This window comes from Streptopelia decaocto (genome assembly GCF_964273445.1).
Source record: "Streptopelia decaocto genome assembly, chromosome: 3".
Taxonomy (NCBI): Eukaryota; Metazoa; Chordata; class Aves; order Columbiformes; family Columbidae; genus Streptopelia; species Streptopelia decaocto.
Window position 1 is genome coordinate 90,448,390 of NC_138656.1, and position 13,189 is coordinate 90,461,578.

The 13,189-nt window shown below is 39.0% G+C and overlaps 1 protein-coding gene across 1 annotated transcript in view; it reads left to right on the plus strand.

Moving 5' to 3' along the window:
- The window catches only part of COL9A1 (collagen type IX alpha 1 chain), a gene marked incomplete at both ends in the record, with an annotated part of 67,663 nt that extends 55,980 nt beyond the window's left edge, over window positions 1–11,683 (plus strand). The window contains 8 exons of the mRNA XM_082048648.1: window positions 1,129–1,164; window positions 1,273–1,317; window positions 3,001–3,033; window positions 4,990–5,136; window positions 5,596–5,650; window positions 7,664–7,852; window positions 10,214–10,291; window positions 11,499–11,683. Of these exons, the coding sequence (XP_081904774.1) occupies window positions 1,129–1,164; window positions 1,273–1,317; window positions 3,001–3,033; window positions 4,990–5,136; window positions 5,596–5,650; window positions 7,664–7,852; window positions 10,214–10,291; window positions 11,499–11,683 (768 nt within the window). The remainder of the gene's footprint in view (window positions 1–1,128; window positions 1,165–1,272; window positions 1,318–3,000; window positions 3,034–4,989; window positions 5,137–5,595; window positions 5,651–7,663; window positions 7,853–10,213; window positions 10,292–11,498) is intronic.
- Between the last annotated feature and the right edge of the window lie 1,506 nt (window positions 11,684–13,189).

Sequence of the window (13,189 nt, forward strand, 5' to 3'; positions counted from 1 at the left end):
ACAAGGCACAATTTTGAGAACACTTCAGACAGAATAGTTTCAGTGTTATTTGACAAAGTCAGAATGTTAAATAGGTCTGTGATTTCCATTGCTTAGCTTTGTGGATTGTTTAGTATTGGCTCTTTGTCCTCAGGAACATGAGAACAAATCTGAATTCCCTAAATTGTAGATGTCACACTGGTTGGTGTGCCTGTACCTTATGTGAATTAAATGGATCTATGAAATGAGAGAGAATATGCTGTATCTTTGTCTGTTTTAGGAAAATAAATATGCATAGTGTTAGTTCTTTTGTTTGGAATGTATGTGTTTTAATGTGCACAGACTGCAAAGAACGTTTAAGGGTGGTGAGATTGGTTTTCTAACAAAACACAAACACTAACATTTTCTTAAATAATGCACTGTTCTACAAATTAAATACTTTTCCTGTAGAAACAAATTACATAGATTTGAAATGAATCAGGTCATTTTTTTTTCCTCATTGGTTCCTGCCTGTCCACACATGTATATTTTATTACAGGATTCTAAGATGAAACATAATGATCTTTTTTTTTTTTTTTTTTAAAAAAAAAGGGATATCAAGTTTAAGATACAAACCATTTAGCTTTGACTGTAGAGATCAAAATTCTAGAGACAGTTCTGCTAGAAAACCTTGAGAATTAAACAGCAAGCAAAACAAGATTGTGACTGGGCTTGTCAATGTCTCAGTGTGCACATCTCATACTAGCAGGTCTGGTATGGCCTACAGCAATACAGAGTACTTAATAGGGCTAGAAAAATGATACACTTACTGGATTTTTTACTTATAACTTTTAACCAATTTGCAGAGCAGACTTGTAGCAGCTGCAAGAGCATCTGCCACGTAAAGGGGAGATCTACTGTTTGACAGTCAGAATCTGTACCATCCAGTGTGGCAGTGGATTGTATGTTCCATGCTATTACTTGCCTTCAGTCTGTCACCTTAATTATATAGTAAGTTTTAAATGTTTTCATTGTAATTCTTAAAAATTTGCAGCTTTAAATGTCTCTTGCATTAGTGATAGATGGTAGGGATGGTTTAAGATAATTGATTACGCTTTTGAACCTGCAGTTTCAAATTCTGATTTGTTTTTTTAATCTTTAATCTTGTAGGGTTCAGTCGGTGAACCAGGACCTAAGGGTGAACAAGTAAGTCATGTTAGAGATTATGGTACTTTCAAGTCACTCTGCAAAATGCTGCAGTACATTATGTTGGCTAAATCTGAAGGCTAACAGTATGTTTTTTTTCTGATATAGGGTGCACCTGGAGCAGAAGGAGATGGAGGAGAAAAGGGTGACTTAGTAAGGCATTATTTTCTTCACCTGAGCTAATATTTTCTTGTCATAAATTAAAATTTTAAAGTACTGTTGGAGTGCTTCAAGCATATGTTTGATCATTTAGAGTCACATTTCAGTTTTATACCAACTGGGCATTGCAGAGCATAGCAGTTCTATTAGCCTGGTCATGCCATTCCTGTTGTTTTGAAAGCACTCTGAAATACTCCTATTCTATTAGGTCTATAATATAGTACAGGCTGCCTCGCAGAGGGGGTGTTTGTGTATATAGATAGATACATATGTAGAGATACACTAGGCATTTATACATGAATACTTTTATATATATATATATATGAGGCAATGAGGATGATGTAGTTTAATTGAGGTGAAACAGGAGCACAGGTAATAAATGTCCTTAATAATGGAAGTATTTTGTATTGCCTTTATCTTTGGAAATGAGATGTAGCAAGTGGCTGTTACAGAGAAGTCTGAAAAGAGGCTGTGGCACTATAATATTGCTGGAGGAATATACGTATATACATATATATACTTATACACACTGCAGGAGTGTGGCATGTTGTGAATTCCCATGGGTAATGTCTGGGTCATGTGCCCCTGGGTAAAGGGGATTTGTTCTCCTCCAGGAAAAAAGTGTACTAGTCCAGTGGCTCCTACGGGGCCCCATCCAGCAAAGCCAAAACTTGATCTTTCAAAAGGAAGTAAACTGCTTCCTATTTAAAAAGCAATAGCCAGGTTGTGTGCTGGAAATGAGTACTTTTTTCCTACACTCTGTCAATTCTTTAAAGCTGATTGACAGGCATAGTGAGCTAGATGTTGAGTAACACAGCTTTGCCCTCACTACACAGATTCCCAGGAAGCAACACTATGTGTTGTTTAAGTGTGCTGCTGGTTGGTCTGGTTTTAAACCAATAACAGTTGTTATTTCCATTTCACTTATGGCATTCATTAACAGACAAAGTGGCCTTTCTGACTTTTAGAAATCAATTATTTCAGCAATGATGTGTAGAAACTGGGAAAATAAAATTTTCAGAAATCTCTCCAAGACTAATATGAAAACACTGAAGAAGAAGAGTTAATCTATTTCATAGGTGATTACAAGATTTTGAAACTTTTTTTTTTTTTCTAATTCAGAAGGGAAACTAAAAACTTCTCAATAGCGGGTCTGCTATTCTCAGTCAAGCAATAGGGGGATCTCAGGGTTGTTCAATCCAGGAGCCAGGTTGCTGGAAACAGGAACTTTAGGGATTTGTCTTCTTCAAAGAACATTGGGTAGACACCTGCCTGGTTTCTCTTGCAATTTTATCAGAGCTAATACAACACTGTAAAATACCTGTAATTCTGCCAAACTAGAAAATCCTGGTTAAATAATGCTTCCTCTAAAGGCTTCTACTGTCTAAGATTGTACTATGCTGCAACTATGGCTTGAGAAGTTGCAGTCATGTGTCTAAGATATGCAACACAAAACTAATTATAATAAACATGCTTTCTTATTTGCCTTGTACAGAAATGTTTTTGAGAAAGTAATTTTACAAAAAGATTTGAAATTTGAGTTTTGTGATTTTGTGTAAATTAACTAAATATGTAAACTTTTTTTAATAGTGAAAAAAATCATGTCAAGTTTACTGCATATGTAATGTACATGGTAATGATACTCTTTTCTAAATAGTTTGTCTTATTTTTGCTTAGGGTGATATGGGATTGCCAGGAGCAAAGGGATCTGTAAGTATAATGAATAGCACTGTTATAGCAATACATAGTAGATCAGATAGATGATTTTCAGATTTAAGAAAGAAAATACAAATAATGAGCTGAGCTCTTTATCACGGTTAAATTGAATGAGTTAAAACAGCATTACTTCTGTTTAAATTTTGAATACAGTTAATATTAAAATGAATTAGCTTTGGAAAGAAACTCACAGACTGAATTGTAAGCTCCATAAAAGAGAAGCATCCTTCAGCAGCAGTTTTCTGGCCAACTATTTATTTTTCTTTTTTTTTTTTTTTAAGGAAATGAATGCACTCTTTGTACAGTAGGTGTTGTATAGAAAGGAGGCTCAGTGCAGTGGCTGCGTGCAGTCTGTAATCTTTACACTGTATAAAAGCTGGCAGCAGGACTGTGATGTCTATAAAAGCAAAAGTATTTAAGGCCCAGATTCCTACATTCCTCTTTTTTTTATTTTACTTTATTTTTAAGAAACAACAAAATGATAGCTTTGATGTGGAAGGTGACCAGAAGCTTGTGTATCACATAAAAAGAATTTGAGAGCTGGACGCATTATTTTGCTTCAGAATCACTGAAGAGTGGGGTTGTTACAGCAGCTGACAGTTTGGGCTGTGACACTAACATGTCAACAGTTCTGTCAACAGGGAACTGAGTATGACTGTAACAAAAAAATCTGTGTTTGGGTTCTCAGTGGCCTGTGTGACTTTGGGGCTAAGCAAATGCAAGCTAGAGAGCGTGTGTACTGCAGAGCAGTATCTTACAAGACGGACAAGAGGAAGAGAGAAAGTATAGAGGACAAATGTGTAGTTTCATCTCCCTAGAGTTTTAAAATCTTCTTCTCCTGATGAGACTCCAGAATGCTTGTCATCCTAGTGAGTACATACACAGGGATGAATAATCCAGCAGGGAACCTGATAACTCACCAGGCTGGGGAAGAAAGGAATGATGGCTTTCTGGTTGTATAGTCCATGAAGTGAATTTGCTGTCTTCTTTAATGGATCTGCTGAAGTGTGCTTTTGTGTTTTCTTTTGACTGAGATGCAGCACAGATGGAACTGAAATCGCTCCATCTTGTGGATTTAACTGATACCACAGCTGAAAAATTTGTTCTTGAGCATCTCTTTCAGTGGGTGCTGTGCTTCTTTCTCATTTTTTTCCCAGTAGATTTGGGAAGCCATAAGTATGTAGGATTTTTTTTTTTTCTGCTTGTTTTGGGTTTTGTTGTGGTTTTTTTTGCTTGTTTGGTTGGTTGGTTGTTCTTTGTTAGTACTACTATTGATTAACAGTAGTAAAATAACCTGTACTGAAAGTAACTTAGAGGTGCCTGTTGGCATAAGTCTCACTCTGCATGATATTTAATCACTTTTACAAAATTTACTGGAGCATAAGCTATAGCTTTATTTACTAAATGTACTTAAGTGGACATATTGGTGTAGCCATATTAATCCTTTCATTCCTGAAAGGATCAGAATGCTTATACCAGTAAAACAGCTCTTTCTACCACTTCCCTGAAAGAAATAAGCTGGCATCGCATCTGTTCAGGCAGTTTGTCAACATCAGTTTGTGTGAGGATGTTCCCTTCCCTATGCCAGCAAACTTGAGCGTAGGTACTAGAACCTGTGTGCAGTGAGCTCTGGCAGGTGTAAACGAAGCAAAAATGTGTGTTCCCAAGCAGCCAGGCGATGCAGGTTCATGCTGTGGTACTCTCTACCCAAGGGCATGAAAGGTGTTTGGAGCAAGCAGGGAGCTGGAATATTTGTAACTTATAGGAACGCTTAACATCTAGAAAAGCTGCGTGTGACATACATGAGGACAGAAGTAGAAACCAGCTGTAGGAGATTTGTTCCTTGACAGAAACCCAATCTCTTGTGCATGTCACTATGGATGTTGACTTGCCTCTTTTGACAGAACGCTTGTATAGCAGTCTGTTGAAATTCCTCTCTTGCCTTGTCAGGTTGGTAATCCGGGAGATCCTGGTTCCCGTGGGCCTGAGGGAAGTCGGGGACTGCCTGGCATGGAAGGGCCACGAGGTGCCCCTGGGCCGCGGGGCTTGCAGGGTGAGCAGGGGGCCCCAGGTCTGCCTGGCAGCCAAGGTCCTGCTGTAAGTACTGTTTTCATGGGATTGGTGTCTCTTGAACACTTAGCTGTCACTCACAGCACTCCTTTTGTTGCATCCGGAGCTACAGACACATGTAAAACCCAAGTGCTGCGGTAGAGTGTGAAATACACTGTACCTCACAACAGACACGTTTGTGCACCAGAGAAGTCTTAGGGTTGTATGCAGTGAGGTCCTTGGGTCCTCAGCTTTCCATTCAGTTCCATTTTCTTACGCTCCCCCCCCACCACTATGGTGCACAAGTACCATGTTTGATACATTGATTATCACACATGGTATCTACCTTGCAAGTCAAATTGACTTCAGCTGCAATAGTTGCACTTGCAGGGACTGCAACATCCATCTTTTATTGACCTGCCAGCACTTTTCACATCAGGTACACTTGTAAAATGTACTGTGATAACAATTGTTTTTTTAACTATATATATATATTTTTAATCCTAGGGAAAAGAACCAACTGATCAGCACATTAAACAGGTTTGCATGAGAGTCATGCAAGGTAAATATGCTAAAAAGTTTTTATGTTTCTTATGCATTTAAATCAGGATAATTTACTGCTGTGGGGGCAACCAAAATTTTCCCACTCTCATCCAGAACAAATAGTGTGGCCTCAGCTGGGGACCTGGCAGAAAAGCTTTCCACAGTCGATGGGGATACAATATGAGAGAATATGAAAAAGAAGTCCCTTATTTTAAATATACTTTACAGTCTCTTTGAAATACCTCTTGATTCCACACTATTACTATAGTAACCAGGAGATAATGTTTTTATGAAACAGATATGTTTTGTGTAGAGATCACTTTCTGTGTTTACATCTATAAAAGTACATGGCTTCACTGAAAGCTTGTTTTGCCATTTGTACTCACACACTATTAGATTACAGCAAACAAACTATGTGCAAAATAGGTAAAAAAAAAAAAAAAAGAGGAGTGCAGAGAGAGGCTTTCTGTAGATAATATACCATAAAATGAAAGCAATAGGCAGATGTTCAAAACACTAATTATATTTGCTCAGTTCTTCTTGACACGCTGAAATCTGGAACTTTTCTAATGCAGTTGGGCACATGGGATTTACTGAGGTTAAAACTTTATGCTGCACTGTAAGCACAAAAGAAACTTTTCAGTTCTTGCTTTTGAAGATGCCCTTAGGGATATGGTGCCTTTGTAATGTTAAGAGTTTACTAGAATGAAATTGCTGCTCGTGATTTAATCTAAGTTATCATCAGTAGTCACCGCTGTTCTTAATACCATGCAGCAGAGTCTATTTTTTTTAAACTTTCTATAAATAGGATAAAAAGGCCTTTTAAAGTGATCTCTTGAAAGACACAGTAATACTGAGGAGGATTACAGTGAAATCAGATACGATGCTTGAATTTATTCATAGCCATCAGAATTAGCAGTGAAGAGAAGGATATGGGAAAAATCTGGACTGTCTTCATTGCATCCCTCTACAAAAAAAAGAAAGAAGATATTAGTCCAAGCAGGTCCTGGAACTTCGTCAGTTTAAAGACAACTGTAACTGAAGTTCAGCTCCTGAGCACGCTTTGCCTGCAGATTGCTATTCCCAGTCTTCCCCATGTATCTGCGAGCCATAGATCCTGTTTTATTTCAGATTCTTTGCTCTGCCTCCATCTTCTTAATTTTTTGTGGCTATGGATGCAAAATGACTAGTCTTGCCAAGTCATGCAGACTTTATAGCAAATGTCATATGGAGTGTGGCTGTACAAGAGGAAGTTATTTCTAAGACATGCTTGGAGGATGGATTTGAAGTCTAAATAGCAACTTCAAGCAAAGAGAGGACTGCTCTCCCGCTGCTAGAGCAGTGCCCTGGAAAGGGGATGAGGAAAGGGAAATAGCAAGCTAAGACCATTCCAAGAGGAACGGCGAGCTGATCCTTTGCCTAATGAACAGCAAAGCTCCTCCTGATTTACTTTAAGATCAACATAAAATTTCCAATTACGTGTCAAACTTGAGCTCACGAGCACCAATTTGAGGGGTTTCTTTCCTCCGATAAAGAAGGCCTGCGCTTACTTTGCAGGCCAATGTAGGTACCTGCCCTCATGTTTTTCTGCTGGTTTTTTTTTGCAATGATGGATCTTAGTAACATGTAACAAGTAGTAATAAAGAAGAAATCTGTGCTTTTAAGAGGCAGCAACTGCATGAGTAAGTTTTCTTATTAGATGGTAGGAATTTAAATGACATAGAAAATTATAAGGACATTTCTAAATAAACCATATACACTTAAGTTATTTCAACTTGCAAACATTAAATCTTTAAAATATAGGCTTCAGAGTGATCAGCATCACGGCATGCCTATGTGGTTTCCCTCTAGTGCTACTATGATAATATCTTATATGTAGCAATCTCTGTAAACAGCATTCTACATAAGGAAGGTGCTGAACTGTGATCTGTTTGTTTCTGTAGCAGCGAATACATGTTCTGCTTTTGTGAACATGAGAATCTCTCAATTCGGATCCACTTACTGATTAATTCTGTCTTCCCGGTCCTTGCAGAACAACTCGCTCAGCTGGCAGCCAGTCTTAAGAGGCCAGAATTTGGCGCTCCAGGTCTTCCTGGCCGGCCGGGGCCACCAGGTGCTCCAGGACCTGCTGGTGAAAACGGCTTCCCAGGGCAGCTCGGACCCCGTGGCTTGCCGGGCCTTAAAGGTCCCCCTGGTGAGATCGGTCGGAAAGGCCCTAAAGGTAAGAAATTCTGTAACTGGCTTTCAGTTGTTGACTGCTCCAGGTTTTTTTGTGTGGGTGGGTTTTTTGTTTGTTTGTTTGTTTCCATTTGGATTATAGATTGTTACATTTTACACATGTAAGGTACAAAAAGATCCTGAATTAGGAACCTAAACTGTTTCCCATAACTGTTGCCTCAGCTGCACCAGTGATTAAAGGGTACCTTGGCCTGGCCTCAGCAAGATCGGTTTATAAATTTGTGGCTTTTTTGTCATCAAATCACTTACACAATATGAGTAAGCACAGGCACCTGCCTTGAACCAGAAGTAAGCAGTTCAGTCAGATTCCTAATATTAAATCTTTCCCTCTCATGCACTTTTGATGTTTGTGTTTTTTATATGCTGACGAGTTCCAGCAGTGATTCTCTGTCCTCCACTCAGTCTGGTTGTGGAACTCACTTCTGCAAGACTTGTGGTCCCAAAAACTCATGGAAAGAGTCAGATTTATTTGCTCATTTCTAGCCTGCTTTTCTAAGTCTATCCAGTTTCTCACATTACAAGTGAATGAGAACAATCTGCCTCTTACTTGGGTATAATACTTGAGCCGTTTAACATCATTGCACCATGTACCACAATCTATTGATTCTTTGGAAAGAACAAATCCATAACAAAACTGACTAACCTTACACTTCACAAAACAACTTTAAGTTAATATCTCTTTTGTTCCTCACCCAGAGGGTTTATACACCTCCAAAGGATTATATAGTAGAATTTTTTGCAAAGTCTTATGACTGCTATGTATGTATTAGTTTCTATTCAGCAGTGGTTTCAGTTTGTTTTCTTGAATGAAGGTTTTATTTTAAAACTGTATTTCTGCATAAAGCTGGTCTGTTGCTGAACTGGAGCATTAACTTTTGTCTCAGGTTTTATTTGAAAGTAAAATTGGGAAAGCCTTTGAGAGAAGGAATAGAAGACATTCAAAACAAACCTTAACAGCCTTGTTGCTGGAGTTCTCTCACTGTTTTCATGTAATGTCATCTGTATTTGCAGAAGCACAGAAAATGGAGATACAGAGGTGATTTGAGATGCTGAATTTGATTCATCACACAGCAAGCTGCACTGTGTTCATATTAAAAAATATTCTACAGAGCACAAAAAAAAACCTAAAAACCAAACAACAAACAAACAAAGCCCCAAACCCAAGCAAAATGCTTTGTTTCCTATCATAATTGTCATCAAATTCCAAGTTACCTTACAGTAAACCCTGAAATACAATTACAGACACAAGAGAAGTGGCGAATGCTCTCATGAGCTATCCTGATGATACATGGCAAGCACCTGAAAAAAATCCCAGTTCTTCACACTGATTTGCTGGTAGTTACCAGAGTTCCATGGAGGTCACAGACACAGAGATGAACTGACTTTCCCCGTCCATTTGGGGAGTTGTCTTGAGATAGAAGTGAGAGGAAAAGGGTACCTAGGACACGTGATAAAAGAGAAAAGGAGGTTGAGAATGGTTTAGAAGGGTGTGATGAAGAGGAGAGAGAAACACAATAATGTGTCACCATGAGATAGAGGAGAAGATACAGAGGTACAGTGATTTTAATGGCATCAAACCCAGCAGAATCAAGAGTTGGCTCAAGGAAGGAGGTTATAGTGACTTTAATGAGCAATCTGAGGAGGGCAGTGAAGGAGGGCAGAATCATAAAAAAGTTGGAGAAGTTTTGGGTAACCAGCAGAAAACACTATTCCGAAGTGTTCAGTAGCTGGAACGAGCAGAAGTGTATCTGGGTAGCCTGACATCAGTGCTTCTGGTAGCTGCGTTTACAAAGATGGGCTGAATCTCCGTGCTGACTCGTCAGTCTGAAGCATTGAGATAAGATTCCTCCTCCAGCACCCTGTGTGCACCCTCTGTTGAGACTTGGACTTTTGTACTGATTCCTGTGTTATTTTACACAATCGAGAGTTTTTTCTTATTAGTAGAGTTCACATGGTCTTGCAAAAGCCATTTGCCAGTACCCTCCGTCTGTATTCTAAAATATCCTGTGCAGTTCTGGGAGTTTGGTTTATTTCCATTATTAATATATAGGCTATGGCATCTTTCTTGTGGTACTTACTGTCCAGCCCTAGGTGTTTTGGGTTCTCTTTTTTTTGTACCTCCAACATGTCTACTTCTGAGAATAACTCAAGTGGGGGACAGGGAGGAAAAGCCAAACAAATCCCAAACCTTTTACAGGGACATGTCAGGACATCATTCAAAGATGCTAAGGCTGTATGCAGCCACCCGAATTCTCTGCTTATTAGCCCTTCTCCTTGGAGAGGGAACTTACTGACAGCAATACTCCGAGCAGGCCGTATCTAATGTTTCATTAATTTACTTTAGGTGAACCAGGAGAAAGAGGAGAAAGAGGATTTCCAGGCAGAGGACCGAAAGGTTACCCTGGACCAAGAGGTCTTCCAGGTAAATATAAAAGGGTGAGGGTAAAGAAGAAATGTAGTAAAATTTATTTAGAAGTGACACCTCAAGCTGCCTTGAAAAGTTAAAAGGTGTCCATTAAGCAATAAAATTCCCAATAACAGTACTTCATAGGTAATGATACAGTCACAAATCAGAATTAAAAGCTCTTTTACTGAAGAGCTACCACCCCATTCATTTCAGTGTAGAAAGACTATGAAACATGTATACAAAACACCGAAAAAAAAAAAAAAAAGGCAATAACACGCAGAGGAGTATATAAAATCGATTCTTTCTTACATGAATATATAAATATAAAACATAAGCCAAACAAAAATAGTCACAAAACCCAGAATATCTCACTGGCAGCCACTGCAGTCTCTTTTCATAATTTTAGGACATTCAGAGTACAATTCTCCTTTATTCTTGTGGTAATTAGTTGCCACGTTATGTAACAGGGGCCCAGGACAGATTCTTGCTGATAAATACAGCACAACTGGCCTCTAGTGGCCAGTGAGGGAAAATAAACATGTTATTCCAACAGTATGTCTCTACAGCACATTTCTCTCTATAGATATATATGTATAGACAGAAACTACTGTCATTTTTCTCTTTTTGAAAAGGAAGAAAGATTGAGTTGAGTATATACCTAGGATGGCCGGGAAACTAGGAGTTGTCTTTAGAAATTTGTCATTGAAAGAGGTTTACTGAAATCACTATATTTCATCCTTTCATTGAAGATTTAGAAGTAAAAAGCTACTTTAGTGCTCAGCAGTTCAACTCCATACATCTCTTTCCCCAACACATCTGAGTGGGGAATAAAAATAAATTCTTGATATGTCTTGTTCTGGAGCACTAACATAACTCTGAAGTAGTGAGTAGTATCTACACCTTGATGGGCAACACCCACAGGGTTGTCTGCAGTGCTGCCATCAGTTCTGCTGTTTAAAGCAGCAGATCTGCTCCCGTGTAACTGGAGAGGGTTGGGCCTCAACTGTCATTGCTGTAGATCTATAAACACAGCCTGGTGGTCTGTTAGAGGAAAACTGTCCCTCTAAGTAGCACCTCTCTGGGGAAATCCACCGAGAACAGTAAAAAAAAAAAAACCAAACCATCTTCACACAGCTTTTAACAACAGGATGTTTGTTACATCTATGTACATACAAAGCAAGTCATACGCTGCCAATTTTCAGACCTGTATCTTCTTTTCCAGGTGAACCAGGCAAACCCAGCTATGGCAGGGAAGGCCGCGATGGTGACCGAGGTCTCCCTGGGGTGGCCGGTCAGCCTGGGGTTCCTGGTCCTCCTGGCCCTCCTGGCCCCCCTGGGTACTGCGAGCCGGCGTCCTGCAGGATGCAGGCGGGAGAGCGGGCTGGGAAGAACATGAAAGGGCCGTGAGTGGGAAACGCAAGTGCCACCAAGTGTCGGCATCAATTTACTGCCTGCACAGACAGCTGAGAAAAAATAAGGAATGAAGGAGAAACACAATCAAGGAGAAATCTTTCGACCCAGGTTTCAGTAAGGCATTTTTAACACGGTGTTGTACATTCTCTCCAAAGCTGTACTTAGCAACACAAGCAGGAACGATGGGGCTTACAGACAAACACAGATGATGCCTTCTGGTTCTTTCTCCTTTTGGGGGGAAAAAAAGGCACTTGTCTATTTTTATTGTTATTTTTTAATAAAGAGTTTCTGTGATTTCTCCTCCTCCCCTACTTACTTCCTATGTGTGATGTACAGTGAAATAATGTGTCTTCAGCCACCAAATAAAAAAGAAACAGTTTATTTACGTCAGTTGTAGCTATTCTTTTATATCTGTAAAAGAAATTCCAGAGCAGCAGCAGGCAGATTGCATCACTTCAGGCCCAGTCACAGGATCTGCTAAGCCTCCCTCAGCTCTTGAATGCAATTGTAGAAACAGGGGTGGGAGGCTCTTCTTATGAAAACCTGATGCTTTCTGTGCTGTAAATCACTGTAAAGGTGAGATCACTGGCTTCTCACAAATAAGCCATGTGGAATAACCTGTCAGTTTTTCACTCCAATTTGTGTTGCATTTATAATTTGTGTGAAGCCCATTCCAGCTTCCCTCCTTCTATGTGAAAGAAAAATAAAAGGCTAGATGCCACTGTCAAGGGAATTTTGTCTCAGAAATACAAAAGTTTCACAGTAGAGAGTACAGATTTTGAAGTAATATCTGTGGTTGTACAAAAAAAAACCCCAAATAAATGATGGTTTAACCCCCTATATGTTTTTGTATGTATGGTTACATTCAAAACCAATAAACAGAACAGCTAGAAGACCGCCATTAGACATCCCAAGTTGCCTTTTTTAGATAAACTAAGTTTTTAGAGGAAAATGTGCAATGTCGATATTTTGTTTGTATAAATTAAACTATTTGTGGTTTTGACTCTGCATTCTCTGAAGTGTATTCTCTCTCAAAGACAACAGTGAAACCATCCTATGATGCTTCCTTTCATTTTGCTAGTAGTCATCCAAATTTTCAAATACAAGCTTTGGCACACTTGCTTCAAGCATTGATTATTTTTTTTTCCAAGCCCTTAATTGTCTGTTTATGTTCAAAATAGTTGATTTGTATTCCATGTGAGAATACAAAGAAACAACATGATCATTAGAGCTATGCGTTTTGTGTGTACCATATAAGACAACACTAAAGGGAAAGGTACTACTATAATATATACTCTAAAATAAATTATTGAAAAGAACAATCGATAAGCCTTCCCCAAAACAAACCCAATGCTCCAGCCACATCTAAGAGATGCTTCTCTGGCACCTCACGTGTTGACAGAAAATGCCTAAATGGAGATCACTTGGGAGAAAAACATCTGATAAAGCTGCCTACTAAAAGAAAGTGTATTTGCACATTTATTAAATATTTTTGAGAAC